The following is a 21674-nucleotide window of genomic DNA, read 5'->3' on the forward strand; positions in this document are numbered from 1 at the left end:
GGCATAGTAAAGATTTAAATGTGTGGGTGTCCTTGCATATGTGAGTGTGCGCCTCTATTTTTACTCCTCAGCCTCTTCATTCACACAAATTGAAGTTTGTCTGACTAGTGTATGAGATTCCCCTGTATGTGTTTTTCCTCCTTTGTTTGTTTTGGCTGGTTCGTGTAACCAGGAGCATTTCTGCATACCTAAGATGGGTTTTGGGGTTGGAGGAACTTTCCAGAAGTTTTTCATGACATTAACACCAATGTTTTTCCTGCACATTAAACTCTTAGGTGGCCCTCAAGATTGTTTTTTTCCCGACCAGGTTGAGTAAAAAAACGTGGTCCTGGAGATAATCATACTAAACTGTCTCGCTTTGTCTTTTCCAACACCATCTGAGCCTATTACAGTGACAGCTTCTTTTAAATTTCTACCCACAACATAGGTGACGTTGCTTCATAAGCTCATACACAAGTCGGGGAAAATCCTCTGGCAACATACACCCGTGATGAAAAGTGAAATTAAGTGTCACTGCAGTGGCAACCACAAAATAGCTTGCAAAGCCAGGCTTTGAATATGTGTGTCTAAATGTTGTTTTACCACTATTTTTATACAGCAGCATGTTTTTTTGATATCTTGCTCTGATGTAGTGCAGTTAGTGTTGTTTGATTTATGTCTTATTCTTGGCCTTGTGTAATACGCTCTCCTTTTGTCTTTTTCTCTCTCAATCATCTCACTCCTGACATTTCCTCTCACTTGCCCCACTTTTCTAAGTATTTTTTCCTACCTCTCCTCTTTCTTAAACTCACTTGTATTCATTTCCCTCATTTCTCCTCTTCTTTTATGTCTTCCAGGGCCCTTCTTCATTCGTCTCGAAGCTCCCATGAATAACATCACCACCTCTCTGGGCCACACAGCCGAGCTTTTCTGCCGTGTGTCCGGAAACCCGCCGCCAACTGTGCGCTGGCTGAAGAACGACGCCCCCGTGGTGCAGGAGCCAAGACGGGTCTCGTACAGATCCACACCTTATGGATCACGCCTCCGCATCCGCAACCTGGACACTACCGACACGGGCTATTTCCAGTGCATGGCCACCAACACCCAGGGCACCGTGTCCACGACAGGCGTGCTGTTTGTCAAATTTGGTAAGAGGAGATGTGTAGTGACAGTAGCATGTGCCAAGGATTTAAAAACTTAGTGGCATGCAGATGTCACAATAAAGTGGCTTTGTGACGAGTGTTTCATGCACTTACTGTGACAAACAAAGACATTTTTTCCGACTCATCTTTTCCTACTGGAGATCTGGATCCTTTCAGCAACTCTCCTCTCTGCTGATTCTCGCTTGTAGCTGGCAGCTTGTGCCGAGAAAAATCTGGGAGCAATATTGTTTATCCTGTTGTAAAAAGAAATCCCCTTGTCTTCTTTTCCAGATCCACTCCCTACACCTCTGCCAGGAAGACCAACGTAAGTTTCTTTTCCTCCATCCATTTTTCTCACTGTCATTCTATTTATGCTGTACTTTACCGGAAAGTAACATGGAGGACATTCAAGAGAGCTCTTGCCAGTGGTGCCCCAAGAAATTTTTCGTAGAGGTGTCCAGAGGGGGCCAATGAAATTCTTGAGGTGGCAAACCGTAATCAAAAGACAAGAAGTTTATTTTCAGGGATTTAAGCTGTTGAAGCATTTAGCCTAGTTGAATGTCAATATGTCAGTTAAGAAATCAATACTTTTTTTTTTCTTTTACAGTTAATATGACCAATTATCTGATGTGCATAGTCTAATACCAGTACTATTAAGATTCTGAGTTCTGCAACAACCCTGTTTTAATATGTTATGTATAAGTTTAATTTGAAGGGTTAATCTGATTGTAAGGATCAAAACTTTTACTGTGAAGAAGCCTACTGACGTTTAGGGGAGACTCATAGGTTCATTCAGATATCCTGAGGTGAGAACTCAAGGGACCACCTTTGAAAATGCCGTTCAAGTTTTTCCCTTGGCAAAATTTAGCATAAATTTGAAGCATTTATTCTGCCCATATTCTGCTATGCCTACATGGTTCATTCTAATGGATGCCTAAGGTTATCCAGTTTCATAAGATACCACCGCCTTTGCGTTATCTTAAAAAATAGGTATGCCACAGCCTCGTAAACACAATAATATTGGGCTCCAATTATTTTCGCCAAGCGTCAAAATAACAGCTTCCTGTTTGTAATTGTTTGCAATTTCTACCCCGGATCACTCAGAGAAAGAGATAACTAGCTAATTAAGATTTTCTATTTTTACTGATTCTCATCATTGGGGTTGTTTCCAGTGTGCACAATTGACAAAATTTCATTATAGAAAATACAAACATCATGTCTTCTTAGGTAACCTAAAGAGAAAGTTGCAGTTCGGTGAACAGAATTTATACATGTAACAACATTTCCAATGCTTGTTGACATATTTTCTGCTGATACAGTCTGAAAAACCCAGAAAATGCAGCATTGTTTTTATCTTATACTGCTGCTTGCATAGAGCCACTATTCTTAAGAGTGCTCCACAGCATATTCATTTGAGTAATATCTCACATCATAACACGGCTTGGTCTGTAATTTTCCATTTTATTGGTGCAGGTCTCAATGTGGCTGAATTAATATTTAATATAAGCCTTTAAATCCCTGAAGTCTGATGCTCTGTGCTGCTGTTTCTTCACAACCATCACAGCTCACATGGTTCACATTTGAATATGGACTGTGTACACTCAGCCGTGGGCCACAGTTGTGAATGTGAACCATGTGGACTCTGTTGGGTGGGAACAAGACTGTTCACCAATCTAAAAGCAGATGTTGACGTCTATAAAACACTACATAGTGTCCATAACATGCCGATACTCATAATATTGGAGAAACAGGGTTAATTTACTTTCAGCCAATTCTAATCAGAAAACAAGACGTAACTGGAAACGTTGACGAATTTAAAACCTGTGCAAGTCATTTATTTTTAGGGCAATAATGAGACATTCATCTGTTTTGCTGCTTTAATGAAATTATTATAATTAAGAGTGAATGCTCTGCATCTACTAGTGAGTTAAATTGATTAACTTAAGTCTGCCTAAAATATTGCCCCCTGAAATGTGGAGTATAGAAAGATGACGTACATCTGTCTCAGTGGTTTCCTGTTGTATAACCTTTTATAGTCACATAATTAGATACCAGCTGTCTGAATGTACAGCAGAACCAACCACAATCCTAATCTCTTAACATGACCATGCACATCAAATAAAATAGTACTGAGAGTAGCCAATAAAACCAAACGATACAAAATGTTTTAAGAAAGTATCCATAAATAAATTCACGTCAACCATTTTCATGTTCTTGGCAAGAGCAATACTGCTGCCCAAATCAAAATTTAGTTTGAGTCTGGCGAGTTTCCTCTGCTTTGTTTTGACGTCTCCGCAGTGTTGTGGGATAAAACTCTAAGAGCTTTCTCAGTTCGTTTGATTCTCGCAGGATCAAAGGAGTTAAGCTGGATGATTTTCCCCAGTGACATTATGGCAAGGCCCGCTGCCATGTTCCATGCGGCGTTCTGTGAATCAAAACTGCTGGCACCGAGCGGATATCAGACACTTACTAAATCCACTCACACACTGAGGCGACTGCATGCACATACGCACATACTTGAGTGTACGCGTGCTCTGTTTCAAACATCTGCTTTTGCCATTCCTTTGTTTACATGTTGTGATTTTTTTTTTTTTTTTCCTCGGGAAGTTTGTTTCATAGACGAGACAGTTGGCTCACAAAGAAATCACAATTTTCTCAAGGGAGTTATAAATAAAAAGGAAAAATCAAAGAGGTTTGAAACCACAACACTGGAAATAATCTAAAATGGAAAAAAAAAATCAAGATTATAAAATGTGAGGATGTGATTTTGGCAAAGTAAGCAATGTAGGCAATGTAAGAGATTACCAGGATGACATTGCTAATCCAATTTTTTTTGTAGTAGTAGTTTTAAAATATAACATGATTCAATACTCACCTCCCAGATTCCTTCTATCAACCCCATCTGGAAATTTTGAAGCCTGTGTGATTTCATAAATGACTTGGACTTACATGACTTGGACTTGATGCAGACTCAAGTCACAAATTTGATGACTTAAGACTCAACTTGACACAATCAAAAAAGACTTGCAGCATGACTTGGACTTAAACACCAATGACTTGTGATTTTACTTGGACTTGAGCCTTTTAACTTGAAAACACTTGCTTCCATGAAGCTAATTTGGGAAGAGAAAGTTGTAGACATGTTTCCAATATGAGATGAGTTAAATACAACAAGACAGGACAGAAATATACAAAATTCATTCTGTTGTTCCTCTTTAATGACTCTGTGTGCTATAAAGGGGCTACTTTAGCAATTTTTTAAAATTAAATTCAGTCATACTTGCTTTAACAAATACATTTTTTTACATTAATGGTATTTATGATTGCTGATGATTTGTTGTTTGTATTGCATTACATTTTATGAAGAGTGCATCATGACTTATTCAGGACTCGAAACTCAAGCTTGGGACTTGACTAGGGGCCTGTCAGTCATAACAAGCACTTTAACTTGAGATTTGCTTGTCTTGACTTGGGACTTGAAATGGAACTTGATACTTCTTCATCTTCGTGATGAATTTTGGCTGATGATTTATGTGATGCTCCAGCTGACTAAACCCAGCAGAAGCTTTTCGCCTTGTTATTAGTACTGCTTTAATTTAAAAATCTGAAAGATTGAAACTTATTGAGACACACAGCTTTTAACACACCAGACGTTACACCCTGTCAGTTCGGATAAATTAAGTTCACCTTGTGTTTTTTTTTTCCTTCTTTCTGCCAACTTGTAAAGAAAAGTGCTATAGTCAACCGAAGACCAGCGTACAATCTTGAGTCTCATTACAGTCATTACAGACTTCATTTAAACAGACAGGGGCCTCCTTTGACAGCGGCAGTGCTGCGGTGGTGGTGGGCTGATCGTCACTGCTGCTCATCATTAGTGCCACGGCAAACTTATTAGCCGTAAAGTATGGTGGCAGGCCGTCAAGAAGACAGGGTCACCTAATGATGACACGTGATGACCTGCAACCCGCTTACCTCATGCTGCAGCTGTTCAAACGCCAAAACTTCTGTTCCTTGACTCAAAGTTTTCGGAAAGACATCTGGTTCAGACGCTTGTCAGTTTAAGTGAAATATACTTTCTTGTACCTCCCACTCTCTCCCATCATCTCCTTGTTCAGCAGAGCGCGTTACAGAGAGTTCCAGTGACTTCCGTTTTCTTGGGATAAATTAGCCACAAATGTTAGTCACAAATTTGGGGGAAAATTTCTTGCCACCCACCTTGAACCTGAACATAACATGAACTTCATGTCCTCAGTGTTGTCTTTGCTTCGGTCTGTGCTCTGATTTCCATTCCCTCTACACTGGGCTTAAGTATACACTCTGTGGTGTGCGGGACATTACACTGTGTGTATGTGTGTGTGTGTTCGGATATATCCTCAGGGTTGGGTTTTTGAGAGTAGCCACAGGCAAATTCGGAGGTTTCAACTACGATTCAGCCAGCTTGTGTCCAATGTGGTTGCTTAAGACCAGAGCAGAAAACTACAGCAGAGCAAAAGCACAGGAAGGAGGAGATAGGAGGATGAGGACAGAAGAGATGTGCGGAAAGTTTGAAGCATGAACTTTTCCTTAAGAACAGGCAATTTTGGATCTCCAAGTATTTCCGCCTTGCTGTTTCTAAAAAGTCTTTTAAAGCCCATGCATCTGAAGTCACAAGTCATTCAAGACAAGATTAAACCTAAGATTTCAAGTCAAGTTGCTGTTTTTTTAATTACTTTATTCTTGTGTTTTTGGGTTAGGGTTAAGGTCTGTCTGTCATTCTTGTGAATGCATTATCTCAAAACCACCATGAGGTAATTTTGTCAAATTTGGTACAAATGTCCATTGGGACTCCTCAATGAACTGATTAGATTTTGGTGGTCAAAGGTCACTGTGACCTCGTGCTCATTCCATTCTCTTAAAAGCAATATTTCAAGAGCGCCTTGAGGAAATTTCTTCAAATTTGGCACAATCGTCCACTCAGGCTTTATGTTAAACTAGTGAGATTTGTGAGATTTGATTTGTGTTCAAGGGTCAAGGCCACTGTGACCTCTCGTCCATCTCATTCTTGTCAATACAAAACTTAAGACTTTAGTGCAGAAAAAGTTCAGTTTTAATTAAATAAATAGTTTGACATTTTCAGAAGTACACTTATTCATGTTTTTGCTGGGAGTTAAATGAGAAGATAATAGCTGGAGAGAGAAGCCAGTTAGCTTAGCTCAGAATAAAAACTAAAAACGGGGGAAACTGCTACATTAGCCTGGCCCTATTCAAAGGAATAAAATCCTTAGACTAGCACCTCTAAAGTTCATTATTTAACACAATATGCCCCAATTTTTTAATCCATAAATTGAATTGTAAAACTTACACTTTTTTGACACTTACAGCAGTGCAAGTCAAGTCACAAGTCCCCATTTTTGTGACTTATGTAAGTCTGACTCAAGTCTTAGTTCAGAGTGTCACATCTACAACTCTCAATTACATTTTAAATCCAAAGTTCATCAGTGTGCCACCAGTTATCACTCACTTAGAGAAAGATCTGTGAACACTGTGCCCGTCCTCCTCCTCTTCATTCTCCTCCCTCCGTATTCCCCTTTCCTTCCCTTCCCCTCCTTGGAGATGTTTTAATAGAGCCAAAATAAACACAGGGTGAGGGGAAAAAGTCTCGCCTGCCAAAATTAGACCCCCAACTTTCCCCGTCTCTCTCTCTCTCTCTCTCTCTCTGTACGCTGCCACACTTCCTTCATTTGCAGAAAAAAAAAGATGGAGACGGCGGGAGAGTGAAGGGAGTGAAAGAAAAACAGTGTTAGCAGAGAAGGAGGAGGATGGTACCATTAACACTCTGGGTTGCATGTTGTTCTTTGATTCCCGGGTTCTTGCAGGGTTGGCGGTGTTCAGGTGTGATTGGTTGTGTGACTGGAGGTTTGGCTGTGTGCTCAGAGCAAAGGCAACCAGTAACTCCAAACTGAGGCCTGGGTGCACACTGCAAACACACGGAGCAGCCTAAAACTATCCATGATTAAATTACACGCTTTTATTTCTTTCTGTATTTTTTTCCTAGAGTCCTTTTTCAATTTAATTAATCAATAGTATTAATTAGCTCTTAATCAGAAACAATTTTGATATGCAGCTGAACTTCAAATCACTTGTTTGAGTGTTTTTTCTTTCTGTCTGTTAGAGCGGTTTGATTGAGCAAACCTATCACAGAAAATGAATTAATTGATAACTTTAATATAGCACTACAGTAGGATATTGTACTCATGTTGGGAGTTGGTAAAATTTGACACATGGTCCACGGGTTTCAAAAGCCTCTTCTGTGTTGTGTCAAATATATTATTAAAGCAGCTTTAGTATTTTACTAATAAAAACAGAAAATTGCTGCTCCCTTAGCAATTCTTTGGTGTGAGTTGAGGTGCTATATAGCACTGCCACAAAAAGAACTTTTTAGAGGTTATCTGCTGGTTCTTTCCTTAGTAATGAAACTAAGCTGAAGGAACAGTAGAGAACTTTTTTTTTGTCCTTGTGTAGTTCTTTCGAGGTTCTCTACCTGTCTTTTAGTTTAGTTTTGATTGTTTTTTTTTACTGGGGAAAGAATAAAAGCACAACTTTAAAACAGCCTGCAAATTGAGTATTTCCAGATGATAACACATTAAAAGCAGTTGCTTACAGACTTTATGCCCTCATGTGCACTGAAATATTCCAGGTTTAAAAAGAACAAATTTTCCCAAGTAGGCATTTAGTACAAGATTCTGAATCTTTTAAGCCAACATTTCATTAGAAATAATGAATAACTATTTATATTTTAAGATTGACTTGATTAAGAGTGATTTAGAAGCATAATGACTCCTCCATTATATTACCTGGCAACATTCAAGAGGCTAAGAAATGTAAAAACAATGGCACCTCTGATGGTTCTATATTTGACAAAGTGCTGTGTAGCACCTTGAAAAGACCGGATGCCATTTAGCACAAAAACAGGTTCCATTATGATTATGAGCCAAAGAACCGCTTTTTGGTACTGTTCAGCATCAGAGTTTTAGCGTCTTTCAGTTCATTGTTTTTGCCTTGCAGCACAACTTTACTGTTTTGGTTCCATCTGCTCTTCTGTTGTAATTTTTGGCCGCAGCAGGCAGCTGTTTCAGTGGAAAAGCTCTGATACACCCTCTGTATGCTCCCTTGTCTTATCTGGTAAACTTTGTGAGACTTAAATAGCTACATTCTGGTGTTGGAGATCAGCAGCAGAGCTACAAGGAGAGTGAATACTGGACTTACATTCAACAGGTGTCCGAAACAACACTCTTATTGAATGCTAATGTTGCTTTATGTCTGCAGAGTTTGTACATGGGCAACATCAACTTAAAAAGCGATATGTCAGTGTTGTGTTCCTGGCTTGTTTCTGCCAAAAATGGAGGCCGAACCTTATTATTTAATTAAAAAAAAAATTCCAGCAGTTTTTATATTTCTGAAAAACTTTCTGGATATGTACGTTTTTTTAATCTGTCAGCAACAATAAACAGACTTTATGCAATGCTGCCGCTGATCTCTGAATCTCTGTCTGTGTTTATAATACAGGGGTTTTCTCCCTGTTTGAAAAGATTAATACCACTACACCCTGGCTGTCAAGGCTGTTTAAATTTCTCAAAACTTTCCCCCCTTTTCTCTCAGCACTGGCAAAAAAAAGCAATTACAAAAATAGCTGCCTTTTTTTTTCCTTCCCTTTTCCCTCCGACGTGCCTCTCTGCTCTGTCCTCTGGACGTCTGCACAGGAGAATAAAGAGGACAGGTTTAACAAAGAACAGATTGACTCTGTACTGAATTTTTCTGGCTTCTTTTTATCTATGTGGTGACCTTTCTGTTGCTTGCTTATCTTCAGTCTTCCTGTCATTTGCTTCGACATATTCCCCATTTTTAAATTGACGATTGTCAGTATTTGGTGGAAGGCGTTCTCCAGCTTTCTTCTCTTCATTATTCTCCTTTTTAACATGAAAAGACCTTATTACAGCAATATTTTACTCTTATATGTTAATTCAAACTACAGATGCAAAATATGGATTTTCTTTCCAGCCAAACTGATATGAATAAGACAAGTGACAATTTCATGTTTTTGTATTTTATTTATTTTTTTAAAGTTTATAGCACACACACACAAACATACACACAGTGACAGGGCTAACTGTTTGCATCACATGGCTAACGAGTTATGCCATTTCATTGTCGACGTGGTTTGGGACCGTTTAAGAGCACAGTTATGGATGTTAGGCGCTGCTGCTGTGTTAGCTCAAGTTAACGGGGCAGTCATTTGCCGGTAAGGCAGTGGTCCTTCAGACCCCAGGCACAATTGTGTTGTCCTCCTCTAAAACTGTGAAAAATGCCAATTAGTAAATAATATAAATTTCCCTTCATCCTTTAATTATCTCTCAGCCCATTTTATATTGTGCATCCCTAATTCAAACCAATGTTGACAGTAATTCCAACAATTGCATGTGTCTGAAGTTGCTGCTTTTTTGGATTTATATGTTTCTCTCTACGTGTATGTCTACATCTGCATTACAGTGAGACCTTTATATACTTTATGTAAGTTTGAAGTTAATATGCCTGTTGAGTGTTTGGGTGTAATTTGATGACACACAGTGGTTACTCTAATCAAGCATGTTTAACTTTAATACAGTATAAACACACCAACATTAATAACTTTTCCTGCAACTCGTTTGTGTATGTATATCCTGTATAAATGTGTGTGTGTGTGTGTGTGTGTGTGTGCTTTTATGTGTGTCTGTGTGTGTATGTGTGTGTGTAATAAGCCAGCTGTCATCACACTGGATTAAATTGACCTGAGTTGACGTGACAGGACCGCGAGGCCCATGCTGCCATCAGCCTCAGTAATTTAGTTACAGTTGAGACATAAAAGAGTTAAAAACAGCATGGGTTGATTGACAAATTAGTTCAAGGAAGTCATTTCCACAATGTATAATGACTTGAAGATGTCCCTCTACATTAATCTCGATGCTTGCTCGGGCTCGCTCAAAAGTATCAGGCACTGAAATACTTGTTTACAGTAATCATAAAAGTTTTATTGATACCCTGAAAGCTCTTTTCTCTTGTCCTTTCTGCTCTACAGCAGCTGTTGTCGAAGGCTTGTACTTATCATGTCTGTGTGATTAGCGTCTGATTTATTAGGACGTCAGGTAATTGCACAAGCAGTGCCTCCGACTGCCTTCTAGGTGTGAGCGTAGCAGGATGAAAGGATGCCGTCAAAAGGTTTTATCTGGCAAACATCAGCAAAGCATCCAAAATCCTCATTAATGAAGTAACAGCATGTCAAAGCATTAACTTCAACTGCAATTAAGCTCTCAACTGAGATAATTATTTAGGGTTGCAGATATTTTGCTCTCAGCTATATTCTATTAGGGTCTAGACAGACGGGCAAACTAACACGCTGACTGATCTGACTGTGTGGCATAAGTAGCTACAGGTTACTGCAGGGTACTTGTCTTATTGATTTAAGGTGATTGCTACTGTACATTAGCTGCTTAATGAATATAACATGAATATAACATTTTTTTAATGAGCGCATAAGCACAGCTCCCTGTACAAACAATGTCGCTTATTGACAAATGTTGTGTCCTTATATTATTGTTTTTTTGTTTGTTTTTTTAGTTTTTGTTTTTTTTACATTTAGTGCGGATCCCCTGGAGTCTTCTTTGTGGTGACTTCACTTTTTATCTACTGTCTTCTTTTTAAATTGCAGGTAATTAAATTTTAGCATTCCAACCACAATCCTTTCAAATACCGACATATTTTAATCACCTGCTTGTGATGATTTCACTAGAAAAACTAATTATTTTCTCTCATTTCTCCCTGATCGCTCTTTGTAGAAATACTTTGATGATTTAGAAAATACTCTCTGACTGAAAGTTAGATGAGAAGGAACCTCGTTTTTGGGGCTGCCCCTTTAAAGTCGGAGATTTGAATCATCAGGTGGAGACTCCTCTGTCAACTGAGATTACTTCATGTCGAGCAGTCGAATTTTGCTGCAGAGTGAGTGCTCTTGACTTTATAACTACTTTGTGATTCAAGCAGCTGCGGCACAGAGGAGACTTGGCATGGAGGGGGAGAGAGAAGCGCTGGTGATCGCTGAAGCCAAAGGCATTATGTTTTCAGGTTGTCCATCTGTCTGTCTAATTCTTGTAAATGTGATATCTCAACAACATCCTAAGGGTCTCTTTTTTTAAAATTGGCACAAACGTCCACTCTGAGTCAAGGACTAACTGATTAGACTTTGTTTTGTTATAAGTAAAAGGTCAAGGTCACTGAGACCTTGTGTCCACCTCCTTCTTATGAATGCGATATCTGAAAAAGGCCTTTAGGGAATTTCCTCAAATTTGGCACAAACATCCTTTTGAACTCAGGAATGAACTGATTAGAATTTGGTGATCTTTTGCACTACGAGATGAAACAATTGCAGCTGTCTCATTTGCTTGTGTGTTTTTTTTTTTGTTGTTGTTGTTTTTGTAAGTAACCAGTTGATGCCAGGTGTTTTCACATTGTCTAATCTGATCCCCATTAAAAAAAAAACAAACAAAAAAAAAAACCAACCTTGGATAGCCCTGCTTTAGCGAAAGCAATGTGCAGGTTACAGGCAGGTCCACCACTTAAAAACCCATCTCTCCTCTCATTTTGCAATGCTGCTCTCAGCGTACAGTGTGTGCTGTTTTAGTCACAATAGGCTCTTAGCTCAGTCTGTGAATTTGTGTGCGCTGTATTGAGAAACTTTGGATTTTGGTTTCACTTCTCCTCACCTCAGTGCCAGTGTCAACACTGCTGTGGTTCTCAGATGCTGGCCAGGATTGATGATGATTTGCTCTGCACCACAAGCATCGTACCCATTCAGACTGAGGGGATGACAGGCCCACTCAATTTTTGGATGCACTACTCCTCTGCCACATACTGATCCACTTGAGCACTCTACATCAGACCAACGCAGGGGGGGTTTGCTAAACTTGTTTCAATTTGGGATCCAGTTAAAGAAAATATATTTAATTCTGGAACTCTCAGACACTACTCGGACCTGCCAACAACAGGCTCTGCACCAGTGGAGCTTTCTCAACCCGTAGTTTAACCAACAGCAATAACTGTTTTAGTCTTCCCAAATTGCTTAGCATTCCTGTTGACTGCCAAACATGGAAAATGGATTAAACCTTCTTGGCAAAAGGTAAAAAGGGCATTCTGTCAGTGTTTTACATTCACTGATACACAAGTGAAAACAAAGATGGTCTACTGAGACTTTCCTCACCTCTGTCCTCTGTTACTTTGCACGTCCGGAGTAGACTGGGGCTTTTTTTTTTTCTCCCTTCTGTCTCCAAAGGCTTTTACCCACACGCAGTCACACATATGCACACTTGCAGATCTACATAAAACACAAAGAAGTGCACACGCAGTTACTCTTACAAACCCTATCTCTCACACGTGTTTAGTTAAGCCCTTGGTGGGTCTTAATTGCCGTCTTGTTGTGGATTCTTTTTAGTGCAGTGCTGATTGATTGGGGATCAGGGCCCTAATATGGCTCATTGGGGACAGGCCCTTTTGACACGGCCTGGTCCCAGGGCACTGACACTGTTTGAAATCAGAGATCCCACTGCAGCCCCCTCCCACAAGCCTGGATGCCTCTCTGCTAAATGCTGAACAGTTCGGGCGGCTCCACACACATACAGGCGGACACATGTGGACACACACACTCGTGGAGACTGTCATGATTTGTAGTCGGCTTAAACCATTTAAGCAATTTACATTATTAGGCATTAGTATGGGTGTAAGTCTGTGTTTACACACTTTACCGCACACCGCAAGTTTCATACACAACTCATTATGAACAAGGCTTTCACACTCAGCTTGGACAGGGCCCACTTCCTGTTTCCTGTTTCCCAGAATCCCCTGTGTCTGTCTGTTGGTGATCCTGTTGGCAGGTCTGGTCAAGGTCAGGTCTGGTAAGAAAGTGTGTGTATGTGTGTGTGATTCAGGGTTTCTCCCTGAAGGCCTAGATGGGGTTTGTGGGGTTTCCATGAACTTTGCCCCAAACCTCCCATGAACACATACATACTCACACACACTCCTGCATAGAAAAAGAACACACACATACATGCACACAGAAAGTGTTCTTTCTTTGCCTTTAATGGTGATGTCGGGAGTGTGAGAGAAACAGAGGGAAGCACAGTGTACCGAGTGTATTTCCAGGTATATATAGAGGCTTTTGTATCCTGTGTGTCTGAGGCAGGGGATGTTGAACAATTTGTAGAGCTTAACAGGATCAATGCAGTTTGATGTGTTGATCATGGCCTACCAAACAGCATGCATACAGTATGACTAGAGGACATTTTGGGTTGTGGAAGCATATAGCAAGTCAGTAATCTAAATTTAGTTCCCAGCTTTTCTTTAAAGAAAGATTTCACCAGCAACACATTTGGATATCAAGTTCAAACCAAACTGAACAGCTCAAATGAAGATTGGTTATAAAAATTTAACAATAAAAATGGGATAAACACTGATTACATAATATAGACAGACATTTAATACACCTAAGACAGGACTCTGGATGTGAATCCTGGTTAAAGGTCCTGCACTTTGTGCGCCACGCCACACGGCCAACCAGAGGACAGATCAAATGATGGCAACGAGACAGAGTGCATTGAAGGGGAGATGGTGTGTGTGTGTGTGTGTGTGTGTGTGTGTGTGTGTGTGTGTGTGTGTGTGTGTGTGTGTGTGTGTGTGTGTGTTAATGTTATACTTGAATATAATATTTTTTTTTATTTCCCACCGTGTTTACACGAGAAAGAACTTCAAGCTTCAAACAAACTGCCAAGTACTTCTGCCAGGTACTTCTGTCAAGTACCAGAAGTTTGTAGCATAAGAAACCTTAAAAAGCTAAACAAAAGGAGTTTAGTTAGTTTCGTTTGTTTCGTTTGTTTTTTTCCCAGTCAAAGACCCATTGTCAATCAAACACGTCAACAGGCCGATATACTGATGGCATAAAAATTTTTTGCCTCCGCGCCTGCGACAGCCGTGGCTGGAAGCATTACGTTCTTGGGTTCTCCATCCATCCATACATCCATGCACCACCCCATTCTTGTAAATGCAATATTTCAAGAACACCTTGAGGGAATGTCCTTAAATTTGGCACAAACGTCCACTAGGACTCAAGGGTGAACTGGTTAGATTTGGTGGTTGAAGTTTAAGGTCACTGTGACCTTGCGTCCATCTCATTTTTGTGAATGTGATTTTTTTAAGAAGACCATGAGGGAATTTCTTCAAATTTGGCACAAACCTTCACTTTGACTCAATAGGGAAATGATTAAAATCTGGTGGTCAAAGGTCAAAGTGATCTTAAAAAACTTGTGTTGGTCAATACTTCATTCATATGCTAATGATGACAAAATATCACATGAATGTCTAATTTTATAAAATGATGAAATGAGGACATTTTATATCCAAAAGGTCAACTTCACTGTGACATATTGTTCTGCAAAAGCACCCTGTGGGCCATTATTCTATGCCATAACTCAGCAGCAGAGGGACAGACGTTTGGTCAGATACTTAGTTGGTGACACTAATCTCGGTTGTCCACCTTGTGCTGACTGTATAGAACCTCTATGCAGCCAGATTGAGTATGTTGTGTGAAGCATTCATGTTTTAGAATTTGTAGCTTCTTTAGAGAAACATCCATATTTGAAGCAACTGTCATGGCTTCATGTGCATCTGGATGTAAACTGTATCTGCAACTGGACTGGTTTTTGGAGACATACAACTGCAGGGTGGTAATTTCAGTTTACAGTTTGCATCATCATCCCTCTGTTGTATTTCTTTTCCTTTCCTGCAATCACTTTACAGCAGTTTTTCCACTCTGAGACGACTCTAGGCAGGAAGTCAATGAATACACAGAAGAGCAGCTTTAACATAAACACATACTTATAGTCTGTGTTGTAAATAGCGGTGACAACTCTGAGAGTGTATGTCAGGTCCTTGTTACAACTGAATAATGTGCCAGTTAGCCCCCTTCGTTTTTAAGAGTGCAGGAGCCTGTAAATTATCTTTTATTGGAAGATCCAGAGCCTTGTCTCTAGGACTCTTTAGTTCCACTATGGGGTGTTGAGTTTTTTGATTTACCTTTCTGTTGTGCCCACATCCCTTCAGCTTGGCATTTCTGTTTGAGCTTCATCAAGCAACTTATCTTACCCAAATTCCCCAGAAACTTCACACAACACGGCTGAATTCTCTGAATGTCGGATGTGGGTTTAATGTGAAAAAGACTAGCTAGTGTATAGTCATCAGTAAGTCATCAGTAAGTTGCAGCTGCATTTCATTCTGGTATGATGAGGCTGCTGACAATGGATGAATTCATGACAGCCGTGAAATTCACCCACCGGCATCAAAGTTATTCACTAATACTTTGACATAACCGAAATTTGATCATCGGACAAAGACATATGAGCATATTGTCATCTTTTATTTACAAAGTTTCTGTGAATGTGTTGAGATGGATATCCCTTAATCAGACTTGATCCCTTTTTGTTTGTTTTCTGTGTCCTACAGACACCTTTGACAGCAGTATGTGTAAAGAGGGATTATTTATGGGCTCCATCATGCGACAGTGTTTTCCTTCCCCACAATGAATGCCTTTAGTGACTCTTAATCACTCTCATCAAGGATTATTCTACTTTCCTCAGAAAACCCAGCTTGTGTTGAAACATGTGCATTCTTGTCCTTTCAGTACTGTCAGTAGCCAGTCAGCCAAAACATGTGTCCTCCTGTCTTTTTTAAGTGTCTGCCTTTGTGTGTTCAGATTGGGATCTGTGATCTAGGCAATAAGCTGTCGTAAATCATGCAGGAAAGTGTGTGAGCGTGGGTGTGTGTCTGCGTGTGTGGGGCTGGGGGGTTACATGCTGTCTAAATCACAGAAGAAGTAGCTTCGCTCTCGGCTATCTCTTTCCCATGTTCTTTCTTTAGTGCTTTCTTTGCTTTTCCTGTTATTATTATTTCCACACGGATGTTTCAAGGCAGCCTGGAGTCAATTCAAGGAATGCTAATAAGAAAAACTAAAGGCAGGAATTTTTACAGCCACAAAAAAATGGAAAACAAGCTTGGAGTTTGTAATACTGCTCCAGGGGGGGAACAAAAGTTGTATAAAAATAAATCAAAAACCGCTACATTTGTGACACTCCTTTGTCAGCATTTAAAATCAAAGTATTTTTCATATCCAATTGAACCCTGCCTAACTGAGGCATGATGAACTTGATCAATAATTTTTTTTGCATAACAATGTTTTTGGGGCTGCACACATATGACATTGTTCAACAGGAGTTGGATGTAATGCCCAGAGCTCCTAACTATTTCCAGTCCTCAACTTTCTTTTCCTCAATTATCTCTCAATCTCTCTTCCTCCCAGTTTTCTCTCTGACTTAACTTTTCACTCCCTCCTCTTTCTCCTACATTTTTTTTACTTTCAGTTTATTGTTTTTTTATGCTTCAGTCTGTTATTTCTTTCCAGGGACCTCTACACCCAGTGGGTCAGTTATTTGTCAAGCAAAACCCTCCCACCCTCTTCCTCCTCCTCTAATTCACCTCTTTAGCAATGGATTTCACTGTGTAACCCCTGTGCTCCATTGTTTGTGTGTGTATGTGTCTGTCTAAACACCACTGGGTTTATGTTAGGTTTTAAAAGACACGTTGCCCCCCTTATCCTGCTAATTGACGCCCATACTCCCCAAACCCTCCCCCCTCACCTCCGATATCTGCAGTTCTCGTGGGGAAGTGATGTCACCAGGTCAGGGGCGTTGTGAGGAGTGATGGGATTGATGTAGGGTACTTCCCTGCATGTCGACTCACCAAGTATGTGTTAACCCTATTATTAAAACTCTTTAGTAGTATCCGCAGTCATGAAAGATAGGGCCGTACAACAAATACTTCAACAGAGTACAGCGACAGAATCTATATCTTGAAGGCATTCTACTGTTTCGTTAAGATTAGCATTAAAGTTACACTCAGTGAAATGCCAACATTAATATACAGTATGCTTACTTTATATCTCGATCAAGCATTTCAACCACAATCAGTTTCATAAAAAATTTAGCATTTACTTTTTGAACAAACCCATGTCTGCTCCATCTTCTCTGAGAAAATGCCTCAGACTCACAGGAAGTGATGCAACAATATCTTGTTTGAAATAGATACAAGAACAGTCATTTATCATGGGCAGAGAGAGCCACCATGACTGTAAACCATGTTCAGACCAAATAAAGAAAATCACAGGATTGTCCTGCAAACACTCTGAACCAGCCGTGGTAACTTTCCAGAGCAGTAGAATTCTTCCTTGTTGTGTTTTAAACTGTTTTGGGCTGTTTGGCACCTGATAAACTTTCAAACTAATGCACGTTTCACTTAGACTGACCAGCTGGCACTGGACGTCAATAGGACATCAGAAAGATGTTGGACTCCTACATTGGACAAAAGTTGAATTTTAGATGGAATGAAAATTGTGTTGATAGTATTTTAAATGTCTATTGATGTTAGGATTAGTTGTGTGTAAATATTATGACTTCTTGCAGAGGTTTCATTCTCCATTCCCTCTGACTAAATCTTCATATTCAATGTCAAGATAATGTTGGCAGTTAGACGATGTTGGATTTTGAATGAAAAAACTTGGACTTGCACTTTCCATTCACATGCACATTCAGAAACACTGGTTGCCGAGGCTACCATACAAGGTGCCAGTTACACAGCTAAACATTCATAAACAATCACACACGTGGCAATCACATGGCAGAGCCATCAAGAGCAATATTGTATCTTACACAAGAATGTTATGACATGTAAACTGGATCAGGATCCGGGGATCAAACTGCCGATCTTTCGATAAGTAGACAGGTCGTCTCTACCTCTGAGCCATAGCCACCCTTAACACAACTTAAAACCAACATCATTTGTAGTCAGTTTTGTACATCAAATTGATGTTGGCATTAGCTGTTGTCCTGACATTAAAATTTGGTCACCTGACATCTTTACCTAAATTCAACTACATATCAATGTATAACAACATTGGTGGCCAGCTTCTCACTTTTAACTAAGGCATCACTTCCCCACCAAAGCATTTTTGTCACCTTTTCACCACTACAGACTGTGTTCAGACCAACAACAGCACGACATCAAACGCAGCCTCCCCAAAACGCATTGAAATATGTAGTTATTCTCCAGAAGACAAATAATTGCTGATTTGATAACTTTTCATTTAGTCATAATACTTTGTAGTGTAGTAAACTGTGAAGCTTTCATAGTAGTTGTATGTTGTATGTAAACTGGACTTCCTGGATAGACTTATGTCTTCTCACCATTACCTGAAGCAAAGTACACAGATCAGTGCAGCAGATTTTTTTTAATGCAGCGGGGAAAGCATAACACTGAGAACAAGGAAGACTAACAAACAAAGTTAATAAAAAGATACTGCCATGATAAAAAAGTTTTATTTTAAAAGATTTCAAAAAATTAGAAAAGTTTAAATCTACCCATGATGTCTTCTAAATATCATCTCTTATCCCTTCTTGCTTCCTTCCTCTTTCAGTACACTTTGAATCTGTCCATCCTCCTCTCTGACAGAAGCCTCTATTGTTGCAGTCGGTGAGCAGTAGTAACACGACGACCCAGGAGGGCTTGTTCTTTCTCCATTGTATCCTGATGCAGTGCCTAGTTGCCCTCGCTCGCTGTTCATTCCCAGTGCGGTCACGGGCCACTGGCAGCCACAGACCCCAGTCAACCTCAGCCTCTGGTGGCCATTTTGGCTCTCTGTCAGCAAGAGATCATTGCACACTGCAACCACACATGCCTGCAATTTTCCTATGATAATTAAAGTACATTGTCTAGAAGTGGACACCAGTACAAATCACAAAGCCGCAGTTATTGCTGGCTGTTGCAAAATATCACTGTGTATTTCACTAGAATTACTTCTGATAAATCTTTTGCAACATGTTGTATTTTTGTTTTGCTGAGAACTAATTCTGTGGTGCCTTTTGTAATTGTAAGCAGGCTAAATAATGCTGAGCAGGTTTTGTTAGCTCATTGTCTTTTTTTATGATCTGTGGCAGACTCACTTCCAGGCAGGAAATGTGGTCTCGTGAGGATAGGGACCGCACGATTGTCTTTTGTTTTCTTCCTCTCATCCTCCCATGTCCATCCACTCCTTTCCAGACCTACAAGTGTCTTTGATTTGTTTTGTTGGACACCTTCCCTGTAAACACACACATCTAATCCATCTAACAACGTACACATGTTCACAAATACTCTCTGAAAAAGGCGCAATAGTGAAGTTTCTCTTTTAGACACTGAGCTCAGGAAATATTCACCACAAAAAAATATATAAAAAGTATCCAAAATAACCATACAGTAAAATGATACATCAAGTACTCAAAAATATGCCATTGTTTCTGCACATTCAGCGAATGCGCTATACATCACCTTACCTTTACATCATGTATATTTTGCCATTATGGTCATTTTGTTTTTGGAAATTCTGATCAGTTTCAAAGAGCCAATTTCTATCTGTTGTTCCTGACCACATGTTAGAAAAGCATCCTAAAAACAGACTAAAGCAACAAATCTTGTAAAATTATTAGTAAACAACACAGTAGGTATCATGAACAAAATGATACAGTACAACTTCATCCATGCATTTTTATTTTAGGGCTAAAACTTGCAAAACCACTGGCAGGGTCCTGTGAAAAACCACACTTCCTGATTTTATTTAAGTATTGCATAGTGCCCTCATACTCCCAAATTCTCTCCTAGCTCATTGTTAGTTAAAGTCACCACAGTTTCAAACATCAAAACACATATAGCACACGCTGAGGGGCATCCCCCATCAGGATCCAACATTTGTGGCCTCCTCTTGCCGGCAGCTCATCTCCTCTTCACTCAGCACCCACAGCAGCTCCTGCAAACCAAACCCTGAAATCTAAAATGTCATCGGGATCCACCCCCTTGCTTCCTCACCCTTAAAATCCCATCCTTTCTATATCCCCTCCAACAAAGAGCGTTGAGTTTCACATCCCTTTAACCCCAAAACTCAACACAAACCCGTCATCCCAGCCCACAGCTTCTTGATGAGGAATACCCCAGTTTACATGCAGAAAGCCTCAAAACATGAAGCAAAGAATAAACCCAACAATGAAATCCTAAAACAACATTTGTTTATTCTGGGATACACAGAGCATGCGCTGTAATGGTAATGTTTCACACTTTTAAAGGTGTTGTTGAAGGTATTTTAAGTTACTTTTAAAGATGCAAATAGCTTAATTATTTAGGAAATGTGCTCTGTATCTTTTACATCTTTCAAATAATTCTTACCTGCATTCTTTAAGTTTAACAATGATGCCTCATTTTGTTTTAAGTGTGGATGCTTTGGCATAAACCAACAAATCATAGACTTTGTCACAAAGCTGATGCTTTGTGGAGTTCTCTTTCTACTTTTTCTTTATGTAGAAGTTTTGTCTTTCCTTTTTTGCGGTCAGAAGGTTTCAAAGAGTCATATATGCAGGAGAGAGCCTTGTGTTGAGAGACAGATGGATGGATAGAAAGCGAGGGAAGGTGTTGGGTCGGGAAGCGTTAACAGTCCCTGCAGAGAAATAGTGAGAAAAGAGAGACTCATCATTTTGATTGATTATGATTTTCAGAGGAATCCAGTCTTTTTGCCAAATTGAGCTTCTTTTTGAGGATGATTAACTGTAGAGTTAGACTCTGAATGAATCATCCATTTTTGTGGGCTCAACATTCAACCTCCTCCACTTTCCCTGAAAACTCTCCCTTTCCTGTGAATGATTCATTTGTCAAGAGTCTTCAAACCTTTTCTCTAAGCAAGTGTGTGTCGAAGTGTCTGTTTCTGTGTATACATTAAAGAAGTATTTTAGTTAAAGGACTACTTTGCCGATTTTCAACCAGCTTTTATTACAGTGTGGGTAGAATGTGTAAATGAACTGTGGTAAACTTCCCAGTAAACTTGTTTTCAGGCTGCTGCTTGAACTACAGATTGTACATTCCCATTTTCACATGCGCGCCACCACGGACACAAAGAATAGAAGTGTAAAGAGAAAAAGAGCTGCCCTTCTCTCTTTCTCTCTCTTAAAATCTGTAAAACTAAGCAGTGCTGATGAAATACAAACCAAGATCCTGTTGCTGCATTGCCTATTTCTTGCCCAAAATGTTTTCAGAAACCTATTTTAGCTTACCCTTTAATTGTAACTGGAGATTGTTGTTCATCAGTTGGCCACCATGATGCTTGTTCTATCAAAACTGGCAAGCTTGCAATGGGAGCGTTTATTGGTCCTGTGTGGCGCAATGCTTTCTGGTAGTTGTAGGTTTTCTACCTCTTGAGCAAAAGCATACGCCTCAGTAGTTTTTCTCTGCTTTCTCTGGTCATGTAGCACCAATTTCTTAAGTATTTACATCTTTCTACTGCATTGACAGTCCAGTTTCATGAAAATAAAAATCATCTTTCCAGCAGTGAAATACTTCTTTAACAGTGTTGCAGTCAAGACCACCTAAAAC

General features: G+C 39.7%; 1 protein-coding gene across 2 annotated transcripts in view; it reads left to right on the forward strand.

The window, feature by feature from the left end:
* ror1 (receptor tyrosine kinase-like orphan receptor 1) overlaps positions 1-21674 on the forward strand; it is a 146716-nt gene that overhangs the window by 103046 nt on the left and 21996 nt on the right. For both annotated transcript variants that reach the window (XM_042484153.2, XM_088077540.1), the window contains 2 exons: positions 837-1127; positions 1413-1446. In XM_042484153.2, coding sequence (XP_042340087.1) covers positions 837-1127; positions 1413-1446 — 325 coding nt within the window. The remainder of the gene's footprint in view (positions 1-836; positions 1128-1412; positions 1447-21674) is intronic.

Source organism: Plectropomus leopardus, chromosome 5 (genome assembly GCF_026936395.1).
Source record: "Plectropomus leopardus strain MGB_pleo_1.0 chromosome 5, ASM2693639v1, whole genome shotgun sequence".
NCBI classification, from domain to species: Eukaryota; Metazoa; Chordata; class Actinopteri; order Perciformes; family Serranidae; genus Plectropomus; species Plectropomus leopardus.